Raw genomic sequence first — 12622 nt, 5'->3', positions numbered from 1 at the left:
GCCTCTTCTGGGCGCTGCCACCATCAAAACATCCTCGGAGTCGTCATATACGTCGACGACTCCTAAGCATCTGCCGGATGCTTTGGTACCCTGGCAGCCCTTGAGGGCGCCCCGGGTCCTGACAGAGGTGGGAACTTGACTCACCAATGCTCTGTCGGACTGCGCAGGGCGGCTACCACCGATTGCCTTGCCTCGCCAGTCGATCCAGGGCTCGTGCTTCTCAAGCCAGGGCATGCCCAGGATCATATCGTATGGATCCATATCGAGAACAGTGAGCTGTTCGAGGTTGTCAAAGTCTTCAAACTTGACGGCCAGATCCACTTGGACGTTGGCGACCTTCTTGTCGGTCAGTCGCACTGACACCGTCCCGTTGCCCTTGCGCTCTCTCAACGCATCGGACAACTTGTTACTGTTGCGAGCAACCGTCTGGCGGCGTGCGAAATTCTTCGACGCCCCAGAATCGATCAAGATTCTAAAGGGATGATCGTATCCCCGTACACATCCGTGTACTACGAGCAACCCGCCGCTGCTCTTCGCCGATTCGAGACTGTGAAGACTCTCAGGGGCTAAGTCCCCGTGGTAGGCGCCACCCGCGCACCCATCACGAAGACTTAGTTCTTCCCCAGTAGGGCGCCCCGCCCCTACTGGATCCCAGCGTTCCCCTGTCCCCGGGATCCTGGCTTCTGCTAGCGACCCTTGAGGACGGGCTTGGGGAAGGACTGTCTGCGGAGTCTTTCCGCAGGACAGTCGCGCTTGAAGTGGTCCATCATCCCGCAGCCGAAGCAGCGGATGTCACGCTGTTCGGCGGACCCGAGTTCCATGGGAACTGGTCCGTTGGGGCTTGTTCGGCCGGGAGCCGACAAAGAACTCCCAGGCCATGCTGAGGCCGGCGTACGCGCCTGGCGATGGCTGTACCCTTCTTGAAGAGCCACTTGAATCGCCTCTTCAAGAGTGCTTGACTGCACCCGGAACAGCTGAGTGCGTGCGGGGCCCACTCGAAGGCCGTCCATGAACACATTCATCTTGATGTGTTCGCTGAGTGGGTGTCCCACTAGGGACGCCGTGAGCTCCCGTATCTCTTGCACATACTCGTGCAGTTCGCGCCTTCCTTGTTTACACGAGAGGAAGCGCGAACGCTGGCGGTACTCGTAGTTCGCCGGGAGGAACGCGGCTCGGAGCTGTTCGCACAGCTGAGCCCAGGATATGAAGCATCCAGCGGATGTTGCTTCCCGTGTGTACACCCAACTCTTAGCACGGCCGCTAAGGTTGGCGAGTGCAAAAGCAACACGCAGTTGCTCGGTCGAGATCAGAGCCGCGTCCATCGCGAGCTCTACTTCTCGGTCCCAGAAGTGAAGGTTGTCGCCTTCCGTTCCCTCATACGGCTTAACCGTCAGCGGTATTGGCTTCGGGTGAGGCGGATTTGCTTCCGCCGCCGGAGCCTGCAGGTTCTCCCGCACATGCGCGATGAAGCCCTGCTCGTACGCGTCGAATGCATTGACGCGCTCGAGCTGCTCAGCCGGTGTTGACACCACCAGGCTCTGTACCTTCATCCCGAAGATGTCTGCCATCTTCCGAACCGACTCGAACTGAGAGTCGTTCATATGGGAGAAGTCGTTCCTATCCATGGCAACGAGCTTCGGAGAGGTTCAGGTAGTCTACCCGCGGTGGCGTGGATTGACTACTAGTGCTACCAAGTGTGACGGTGTCACACAGTACCTTGCGCGAGAGGAAGTTATCTTCCGAGAGTATACAAACTCTCAGTGAACGGCAGTCACAGGTCCCTTCTTTAGTTAAAGAGAGCGAAGTGACCTAAATAAGGTAGATTGTAAACTGAGTATATTTATAGGTAGGTTAAGTTTGGGTTTAATACAAACTATAGGTTACCTATAGAAATGCAATGTCGTTTGACCAATGGTTGGCTTTGAACGACCTTGGTACCTTGGACCAAATATCCCGGAGTATGACGTGTCATACACCTGAAGTGTGAAGTGTCACACTTCATGTAACCAGGGTACACTTAGGGCTACGTACACCGTTACAGGTAGCCCGGACGCGGACTGGGCCCAGACAGCGAGCTTACGGTGGCTCCACGCAGCACACTTGGCGTGTTGGCGGCAGACATGAGCTGCTGCAGCTACGTGAGGCGCATACGCTGGGGGAGCGAGACACGGCGCATTGTGTCAGCGCAAACGTAGGACGGGTTCTTCGCTGAGCACATGCAGTACATGATGCGCCGAAGAGTGGGTTCTTGGTTGTGGGCGGGAAATTTTATTTTCAAAATTAGAAGAGTGAACGTCACTTCGTTCCAACTGCCTCAGTACTTATAGTGAGGTCTTGTATAATCACATACAATTAAATGTCAGAGATATTAGTTTTTGATTCTTTCAAATTGCCGCTACCAAATAAAATAATTAGTATTATTAACACTTGGAAGCTCTACTCTTTAGAAGAGTTAGCCCTTTTTCGCTACTATCACCCTGTCATGAGTCATCGACTCTATAACAACGAAAAGGTTTAATAATTAATATGGTATAAAACCTGTAGGAACGAGAGCGAGACCCCTGTATTGCTATTCTAGCGGTTTACTTCACAAAAGAACTGCTACAAATCCGTGTCGTCAAGGGACCTTGCGTCTTTCCCGACTGGAAAGGCAACAATGTCCTAGCGAATGACACCGATCATAATCAGGCTGATTAAATCAGCAATTTTATTAATAGCCACAAAACTCAGTGGAGAAGCTTCGGCAAAGACAGAGCTCCCGCTTCCTCAATGAAATGATCGGGTACATCTTACTAAGATGATCTTAGTCGTGGGCGACTAATATAGCGGGTGGTGAAGATACGCAAGTCAATATGGCTTACTACCGGTAGTGCCGCTTTGGGAGCTCAATAAAGTCATTAAGTTACTATTAGTACTATTAGTAGTATTGAACAGAAGTGGGCACAATCTTTTTTGCACGGAACTTGAAGCTACATGTATAAAATATTGCTCCAAGGACGTGGGGTTTTACTAAAAGCTTAGCAATATTAATGCCTTTTTATCCATCCCTAAAGGAACGTGATTCTCTTTAAAAAAAATAAAGTATCACGTGACATTACTAAAGTGAATGGTTATTAATAAATATCACTTAGAAAAACTGTTTTGGAAACAATAAAGATAGAAACAATTTCCGAGAAGTAGTAATTCTTCGGCCACGCAAGCGTTGAAGTTGCGTTTGCTTATGCATTTAAAACTTCGCGTACGGCCTCGGCGACTTGTTGTGGAGTGACTTTGCTCGCGCACGACTGTCGACACCTGCGCGCATCGAACGAGATTTGTCTCCTGCGACCTGCTGCTCTTACATGTATTCTCCAAATTGAGTACAGTAGCTCGATATCGCCGGCACTTTCCTCGCGTGGCTACGAATGCAGAACAGACAGGTCATGTATGTTGTGCAGGGGCACTGCAACGTGCAGGTGCAGGCTGCAATTGTATGTATTACTGTACATGTACTGTACAGTATACATGTACTGCTGTTATGCCAGTAGCTCGGAGTACTTTTCGGTGGCCCGGTCACGTGCCAACGCGATACAGAATTGCGATAATAAACTCAGACGAGTCAACTTCGGTGCGCACGCTCGAGAAATCCGAACACGGTGGAAGGGCTGAGCTCGTGGTTAAGCTGCGCCAGGGTCTCCACACTCCTCATTTTACCCACTTGAGTGCAACTCCTAACACCACTATAATGACTTTTGGCGGTCGCAACAACAGTGTTCCGTTCGAGCAGCTCCATCTGACCGGAAAGCAACAGCAAGCATGCCAAGATCTCACCTGCCAACTATTGGATCGTACCCTTCGCAGCTACGCCGAACGAAACGAGGGTGTTGATGGCCTCTTGAACGCACCGCGACATCACGCTGATCATGACAGGAGTCGCTGGAAGCAACTTAAAACCCAAGGGAACGCCTCTCTTTATGCTGAAAGAACGGACGGTCCGTGGCGCGACTTCCACTCGCCATTTGGCAACTGCACCTTACTCGCCGTGGGAACCATTCACGACACTCTTGACGAGATCATGTTCGGGTTGGAGACGCCAGACTTTGCTGCTATTCAACTTCGGTCCGAGACACTTTTTAAGCACCCGGTGGAAGGTGCTGTCTTAGCGCAACTCGCGGGTCCTACCGAAGCGGATCCATTCCAGTTCATGGGTATAACGTGGCTGGAGGGACAACGGAGTTGGCCACTGAACCTGGTGACGCAGCGTCGCGACTTTGTTGTCGTGTCTGCGACCGGTGTCATGCTGCATACCAACGGTGATCTCATCGGGTATGAGGTCGTGCAGTCCATCGATCTACCGCAGTGTCCTCGACTTTCAAAACCGACAGTGAGGGGCAAGGTCATGTACGGCGTCATCTACACTCAGCGAGACGATGGAGACGTCGACGTGTTCGTCCAGATGCACATTGAAACGCGCAGCCATTTATACGATAAGCTTGTTATATCTCAAGTATGGGAATCTGTGCTAAGGTTCTGGAACGCACCGAGTTTGTCGGAGGCCAAGAAATTACAGTGGTGCTTAAAGCAAAAAAACGTGCTGCCATGGCAACAAGAGGCGACTTCCGACATTAAATCGGGTGAAGACAATTGTATCAAATCGAAGCACTGCGAGAACTGCCCGAGCAAGAGAAGTCCGACCACGCGGCGTCGCAGTACCCACCTTAGTGATCACAACACATGCGCACTTTGTATGGTTCAAATATGCTCAAGCTGCAGAGTGAAGCGAACAATCAAAGAACCGGACGAGAGCGGCAACTTGGATTTACACATTGCAGTTTGTCGCGTGTGCATGTTGTTCGTACAACATCAAGAACCTGCTGACATCGCCTTAGACAACCAGAAGCAACGGGAGGCGCACCGAATCAACGAAACCAAAACTGAGAAGAAGAATCATTCCGCCGTCGGAAGTGGATGGGCTTTACCAATGATTTCGCCTGGACGGTATCCGTCAATTTCAGTGTCGGATCTGCTCAATGATCAACGCATTGTCGGACCTTGGTGTCGGCCAAGTGCAAAGAGCATCGGAAACCATGCGACGTAATGCGGAAATCCAGTCATCTATCCCCGTGTTGTAAGCTGTGAGTCCAACATGACATGTTGGTGACGTTTTATCGTGATAATAACAGAAAACTCTATCCCAGAACAAAAAGCTGGTCCTGAGAAAATGTTTATCTAAAAAAAGTTAAACGAAAATGGGAACGTAATTTTCAATAATTGGATAATATCCGTAAAAGCATTACAATGCTCTTAAAGTTTTAAGTACACCAATACACGTATCATGGCTTCAGCGTCTGCCTTACAATATCCACCGGTCGCATGTGCTGTACGAACACCATGCAAGCCCGACAGACGATGACTGAGTGTTGTATCAGCCTGAGCTTTCGTTCATCAATTGCCTCTAGTGATCTCTCGACGCGGCAATTCGAACACGTCGGCGAAATGCATAGGACGCAAGCGGTCTTGTCCTCAATGTCGCTACCACGCATCTTGCGTTTCTCCAAACATTGCTTGCACACGTTTTTCGCGGACGGAGACGCCTGCCGTTGGAGTTGTCGACGTTGCGCCTTGCAGTTGGCGAGACACCACTGCATTTTCTTCATCTCGGCCAGTCGGGGCGCACTCCACAAATCCATTGTAGATTTCCACGTCGCTGACACGACCACTTTGTTCAGTAGGGCGCTCATGGTCTCGATATAGGTTTGTACAAAGACATCGACCAGTCCAGGCTCCTGTTGCTTAAAGATGGCCGCATACATGAGCTTGGTACGCATCGATCCCGGTAGTGGAGGACATTGAGGGAGTTTAGCTGGCTGTACGACTTGGTAGCCGATACGGTCGCCGTTCGCACGTGTCATGGTACCTTTGGATGCTAATGCTACAAAGTCCCGAGGTGACGACACCGCTTTGAGTGGCCAACCGTGTCGGAACGCCATCCACTGGATGCCAAGGTATTGAAATGGATCTGATTCTGTGGGGGCCGCTAGTTCGGCTAAGACGGCGCAATCTACTGGCTGCATGGCGAGTACTTCCTTTCGGTCTCGTAGACTGGCTACGATAGGAGTCTCCACGCCGAGCATCACTTCGTCCAGCTCTCCACGTATGGTCCCTGCCATTAAGAACACCATCGGGTTGATCCAGTCACCGCCGAGGATATTGTCGTCTCGGTGCACACTGTTGCTGCGTTCGATGTAGAGCGACGCGTTCTCTTGAGTCTTGAGCTGTTTCCAACGCGTGCTGTCAAGGTTGGAGTGATGCAACGGGGCAGACGGTCGGCCACTGTCTTCCTGACCGTCCCGCTCGTCATAGCTGCGAAGTGTTCTGTCCAGCAGCTGGAATGACCGATCACGGCAGTTCTGCTCCTCGTCCACCGTGAGCTTGAGCTCCTGGAACGAGATTCCTTTCGAGCCCATTGACGATTCTTCTGTTGAGCTGTCGGATTCTATTGTGGAGACCAACAGAAGCAGGTCATGCAATAGAGCGCCAGCTCGGCAGCTGGAAGTGTATCAACGCCAGCGATGCTTGGACCCATGTGTATAGATTTAGACAGGCCAAACGGACGTACGAACCTGACACAAGTGCTCACTTGATTGGTCCGGGCGCTCGATTGAGAGAATATGGCACGATGGGGTGCTCTGTGTCAACCATCCTAAAACGTAAACATGGAAAACTGACTCGTGGATGCTTGAAGCCGTGAATCAATTAAGCGCGCGCGCATGATCTGGCAGATCTGGTTCGGCAACGAGCACGTTCACGGCGAAAAACATCAAAGGATAAAGTACATGTAGCCGCTTTTGACATTGAGTTATTGCATGTACGCTGTTGATTATAAGACGTGTCTTCAAGTCGAGTCTGTTGCTGTAGAGCGCCCGTCACGTCATCTTGTTTAACGGCACGCCGGACAACGCACCGACATTAGCGGCGCGTCCGGCGCTGCTTGTCTTCATGTAGCACGTAGGTCCTGCCGGATCCAGGTTGACAAATGTGTAAGCGTTGCAACCTTGAGTTTCTTGGCAAAGTGAGCAGCACAGCCATGGGTACAGCGTCAAGGCGCTGCTCAGGTCATTGCCGTACTAGTCAATGTCCGTCTCTAGGTTGCCACAGCCGTCGGGAAGCCCGATGCACTGATAGTAATGGCTGTTCCAAGGCTGACAATAGCTGTGTGACTCGCAGCACGTCGTTCCTTGTGCATTGCCGCAGTACTGACCCTCAGCCGTGCACTCGCCCGTAGGTGTGGGCGAGGGCGTCGCTGATGCAGGCAGGAAGACCGATACTATCGTGAGGTCGTCCGAATTTGTGTAGTTCGTGGCTGTGCCCGCCGCGCTCTTCAACAGACAACGCTTCACATTTTCGCTCTTCGATACGTAAAGCGTGTAAAGCACGCAGCCTTCGCTCGCTAGTTGCGAGCAGTATCGGCAGCACTCATCAGCTGAGTCAGTGGAGAGCTCGAAGATCGTGTTGTCATTGTAAAACACGCCGTCAAGCTGCTCATAGCATGCAGACGGAGTCGCAGTCGTAGGTGACGGCGCGTTCGTTGTCGTCGGGGTTGGTGTGCCGGTAGCTGATACCATGAAGACCGACACGGCCGTCGCGCTGGAACTGTCGGCGTAGTTGGTATTTTCCCCCGCTCCGCTCTTCAGATAGCAGAGGCTCTGGCCTGTGCTGGACGATTGGAAGTACGTGTACAGTACGCACCCGTTGTATGAAGCGCAGAGATCGCAACACGCTGCCGCGTTGCTTACCGTCGACGTCTGTAGATTGAAGCCATGATAGAAGATGTTCTTTAGCTGTGTACCGCAAGTCGATCCGATGGCTGTGGCGATCTCCGTGTCACCGGCACTTTCCGTCCCTGTAGTTCCGTCGGCATTGAGCAAGAAACCGAGGGCGAGACCAGCCAACAGCGATCGCTTCATGGCAGACAGCTTGGAGATCGCTTGGCCGGTATCGAGAAAATGTAGAGCTGCCATACTCCCGGTCGACCAGGTCTCCGTCCACGGCGTCCAGCTAACTTCAACATGGTGGGGACTACTATCGAAAGGACTTCAAACACGGTCTCCGATAACGTGGCGCTAACCAACGGCGGTAGGATCATTCGAAGTTCGATGCGCGTTGCCGTCGTCGCCGTTGCTTGTAGTTTAGCCTCGCGATGTCTGCGGGGGAGAGTTTCTGCGCAAACAGCAAACAGGGCTGACACACCACGACCGGTAGGTCCGTCAGCCTCCCGGTGATCTCGTCAATCTCTTTAAGTGTTTTCTCCACGCGGCACGTGTAGCACGTCGGCGACGCACACAGAACGCACGAGTCCTTTCCATTAAGATTTTTATCGGCATGTCTCTTCCGTCTACATGTATCGAAACATTGCTTGCACAGGCTCAAAGCTGACGACGATGCTCGCTGCTGCTCCTTCTGACGCTCGGAGCGGCAATTGGCGATACACCACTGTAGCTTCTTCATTTCGGTGAGTTTGTCGGCATTCCAGTACCCCAAGTTTGCCCTCCACGTGACAGACACAATCAACTTATCAATAAGGAGGCCCTGTGTCTCGACGTACGTGTGCAGGTAGACGTCCAAGATGCCTGGCTCCTGTTGCTTGAATATCACAGCGTACATGACTTTGCCGCGGAGGACCCCACCAGGCAGTGGAGGACACTGCTGTAGTCTTGCTGGTACCACCACTTCATATCCAATACGGTCACCACTTGCTCGAGTCATCGTGCCGGTCGCGGTTAGCGTGACAAAGTCGCGTGGCTTGACCATTGTCCTGATCGGCCAACTGTACTCGTACATCGTCCACATGATGCCAAGAAATCGGAACAAGTCACCTTCGGTTGGGCCCATTAACTTATCCAGGACGACGCAGTCTACGGGCTGCTTTGTGAACAGCTCAGTTCGTACCCTGAAGCTGGTCGTGTCGGGGGTTTCGATACCGAGCATCACTTCATCGAGGTCGCCTTGAATCGTCCCTACCATTTGAAACACCACAGGATTTTTCCAGTCGCCACCGAGGAGGTTATAGTCTTGCAGTGTGCAGGAGCTGCGTTCTGTGTAGAGAGATGCATCTGCCTGGGTCTTGAGCAGCTTCCAGCGTGTGTTGTCCAGTTTGGAATGGTGACGACGAGCGGATGCCCGGCCTTCCTGTGTCTGGCCGTCTCGCTCGTCATAGCTCCGCAGCGTGCGATCGAGCAGTTGGAACGCGCGATCGTGCCGAGAAACCATCAACAGGTGGAAGTTCTTGCGTGTCCAAATCGGCTGGAGTGTTTTGTGAGACCAAGGACTAAAAGCCCACTGCCTGCAGAAAATGAATCAGTCAAGTGCCGACGGAGACGGAGACAGGACGCGCATGATGATGGCGAGCCCGTTCTATTGATACAATGTAAAGTACGGGTAGCTTACCGAAAAATATTAAACCAAAGACAATTTTAACATTCAATCCATTATTGTTCGTTAAGATTTTTGGGTCATGAAGTTTATCAAATAGGGTGAACATGTACCGGTAGTACTGTACATGTAGTCAACTACACCTTTCGAAATGAGATTTAAAAGTTATTTAATAGAGGCAATAGCGAGTAGGAGGAAATACCTGACACCAAACGCGGATACTGGTAGGATATTATTAATACGTGTTGTGGTCAGTGTTGGCTGCATTTCCTTGTTCGTAAAAATACGGGTCCAATCAATACGTGCATAGCACGAATCGAAGTGATATTGTTGGATCGGTCACCGAAATTTGATTTAGGTCTCCTGTCTTCCACAAGATCCCGACTACAGTGAAACAAGTGTGTGCTAATCCGGCATCACTAGACGAATCAATTGGTTTTTGATTCGCTAAGATCTACACAGTATTCGCTTCGATATCGATGTCGATACGCTGGGGGGGGGGGGTCACTTTGGCGTGCGCTATGCGATATAGTTAGCAACTTAGAAAGCTACACGTACAGCTCGGCTTTACTTCTGTCGGTCCACTGGGGCACGCACCCCAGTCATCTCCTCTTGGCGCTCGGCGCCATCAACGTCGCTCCGAATGCTAAAAAATAACGATGTATCCGTCCTTCAGGCTACCTAGGTAACGTCATCTGTCGGTGTGTCCATCTCGATGCGGTCTGCTTTCACATGAGCTTAATTCGACACTGGCGGCAACTCCGGTGGCCTTGTTCCATTCGAGTAGCCCGAATTGTCATCGTATCGGGCCATACGGCGAGTGAAGCAATGTGAACGTACGGTATTATTTATTTATTCACCTTTCATAGAAACCACGAGCACACCGGTAACGCACCAAAATATGGGTATGCTCAATAAGGCAATGGAAAGCGACGTGGGGAGCTCGTAAACTCAAACGTTGAAGCTCAGATAATCGTTGTTGGCCTGCGCTGCTTGCGGTTAAACAGGGCGATGTCTGTGGGGCAAAGCTGTCGTACGAACATCACGCAGGGCAGACACACACCGACACTTTGGTCTTTCAGCCTTCCGCTGTTTTCGTCTGGGACCTTGAGGGTCCGCTCCACTCTGCACTCGGAGCACATTGAAACCTCACACAAAACGCAAGAATCTTTGTCGTTGTGGCCAATACCGCCCAATCGCTTTAACATACTTGGCGGTTCTGAGCAGCGTTTGCAGGCAGACGATGTCGACTGTTGGCGTTTCTGACGCTCCATGCGGCAGTTGGCGATGCTCCACAGCAACTTCTTCATTTCGGCGAGCTGCAGGGCGTCCCAGAATGCCAGTGTCGCTTTCCACGTGACACTTGTGACTACTTTATCAAGAAGCGTACTCTGGCTTTCCACGTACGTAGGGATGTAGACGTCCACGATGCCCGGCTCCTGTTGCTTGAAGATCGCAGCATGCATCACGTCGTTGCGCACCGCTCCGGACAAAAGCGGACACTGTGGGAACCTCACGGGCTGTACCACTTCGTAGCCGATACGGTCACCGTTGGAACGGGTCATATTATAGTTCCAGTGGCTGTCAGAGTCAAGAGGTCTCGTGGCCGCATAATCGATGGTGAAAATACAGAGTCTGATTGGCGTAAGTGGCGCTCTCGTGATGGGACCAGTTCGTGGTTGTACATGTGTCAGCATTGTCCAGCGTGATATTACTAGTAATAAGACGGAGAGGGAGGTCATCACGGAGCTTTGGAGCTCGGCTATCATAGCAGTACGCGTACCGGTACCTATTTCTACAAGCTTCTCCTAAGGTGCAAGCGAGTCAACATAGAGGCTGTCTTTGATGTTTATTTCCGGGATCTCCAGCCGACGCACCCGAGTGACTCGGAATACCCCTCACTTCTCAGTCTACGCTGCGTCGGATCGCTGACATGGACTCACTCAGTCTCGTTCGACCTCTAGCCAGTGCTATCTACGGCCGCGTGCTGCTGGTTCGCCATCGTAGCTCCGGTCGGTACTACGCGCTCAAAGTCATGAGCCTGCCGCACATGCGTGCGCATCGTGCTGTGACCGGTCCGTACGTCCAAGAAGACGGAGAAACGGAGCTGCAGATCTTACGCACGCTCGGAAGCAACTTTGTGTACTCGAGTAACGAGGAGTCTACAGAGGAACGCAACGAGAGCGACGTGTCCAGCTGGAGTGTGAGTCCTGTATGGAACAACGGCGTGGATGACAAAACCGTGATGGCAGCGTCGCAATTAGGCAGTCGGCACTTGCTGACTCTTCATCACGACTTTGTGGACTGCACCACAAACACACGGTGTCTGCTGTTTGACTACTGTCCGTATGGAGATTTATTCGCTCATGTCGGCAGCCCCAATGATGTGTCGCTGGATGTGGCGCGGTCATGGTTCGGTCAGATCGCGAGTGCCGTTCGATTCCTGCACGCACGGAACGTGGCGCATCGAGATTTGTCTTTGGAAAATGTGCTTTTGGACAGCTCCCGGCGCTGTCGACTGGCAGATTTTGGACTAGCAAGTGCTACTGGGTCGTGCTGCTTTGGTACCCGCGTGGGTAAAGTTTTGTACATGGCTCCAGAAGTTTTCTCGCGTCCGCCTTGTCGACCGGATGCCAGTGCGATCCCAACGACCGAAGGCTGCTACAATGGACTACAAGCGGATATATGGTCTCTTGGAGTGATATTATTTATTCTGGTGACGAAAATCCCTCCGTTCGAGAAAGCCAGCGGCGCAGACGCTCGGTTTCGTCTATTATCGACGCCTGGTGGATCCGTTCGTGACCTCTTCCGGGTCTGGGGGCAGGAGAGTCGACTGCCTTGTGAGCTGCGAGCGCTGTTGGACTGGATGCTTCGTGTTGATCCGCTCCAAAGACCCACAGCGGACCAGGTCTGCGACCACGAATGGCTCGTTGACAAGAACCCGACCAAAGTAGCCGAAGAAATGCCGACTAAAGCTGGCGAGAAGCGACCCAGTGAGGCTGAGCCGGAAGAAGAGGAGGATGGAGAGAACTTAGAACCGCTGAAGATGTCGAATCGAAGAGACGAGTCCTGGACCTGCGGTAGCCCACGGAGCAACAAGAGAGTGAAACGGATGGAGTAGGCTATTGTCAAAGACTAATAAATGGTTGCGCGAGTTTTTTTTTCTACCATAGCGACAGTGATGAAAATGATCCAACACCGGTCAACGGAT

The 12622-nt window shown here is 52.0% G+C and overlaps 4 protein-coding genes across 4 annotated transcripts; 2 read left to right on the top strand and 2 right to left on the bottom strand.

The window, feature by feature from the left end:
• Window positions 1-3724: 3724 nt before the first annotated feature.
• On the top strand, window positions 3725-4757 carry PITG_04925 (uncharacterized protein; the record flags this gene model as incomplete). The annotated part of the gene is made up of 2 exons (XM_002905581.1): window positions 3725-4548; window positions 4664-4757. 2 exons carry the CDS (start codon window positions 3725-3727, stop codon window positions 4755-4757), a joined length of 918 nt encoding a protein of 305 aa, XP_002905627.1.
• A 555-nt stretch (window positions 4758-5312) lies between these two features.
• PITG_04924 (uncharacterized protein) lies at window positions 5313-6446 on the bottom strand (the record flags this gene model as incomplete). Its single annotated transcript, XM_002905580.1, has 1 exon — window positions 5313-6446. One exon carries the CDS (start codon window positions 6444-6446, stop codon window positions 5313-5315), a length of 1134 nt encoding a protein of 377 aa, XP_002905626.1.
• A 459-nt stretch (window positions 6447-6905) lies between these two features.
• On the bottom strand, window positions 6906-9249 carry PITG_04923 (uncharacterized protein; the record flags this gene model as incomplete). The annotated part of the gene is made up of 4 exons (XM_002905579.1): window positions 6906-7089; window positions 7159-7856; window positions 8060-8102; window positions 8210-9249. The coding sequence occupies 4 exons, from the start codon at window positions 9247-9249 to the stop codon at window positions 6906-6908; spliced, it is 1965 nt and encodes a 654-aa protein (XP_002905625.1).
• A 2095-nt stretch (window positions 9250-11344) lies between these two features.
• On the top strand, window positions 11345-12532 carry PITG_04922 (protein kinase; the record flags this gene model as incomplete). The annotated part of the gene is made up of 1 exon (XM_002905578.1): window positions 11345-12532. The coding sequence occupies one exon, from the start codon at window positions 11345-11347 to the stop codon at window positions 12530-12532; it is 1188 nt and encodes a 395-aa protein (XP_002905624.1).
• Between the last annotated feature and the right edge of the window lie 90 nt (window positions 12533-12622).

Source organism: Phytophthora infestans, genomic scaffold (assembly GCF_000142945.1).
Source record: "Phytophthora infestans T30-4 supercont1.6 genomic scaffold, whole genome shotgun sequence".
NCBI lineage: Eukaryota > Oomycota > Peronosporomycetes > Peronosporales > Peronosporaceae > Phytophthora > Phytophthora infestans.
The sequence above is the reverse complement of the archived record's forward strand: the minus strand, read 5'-3'. Positions and strand labels throughout refer to the sequence as shown.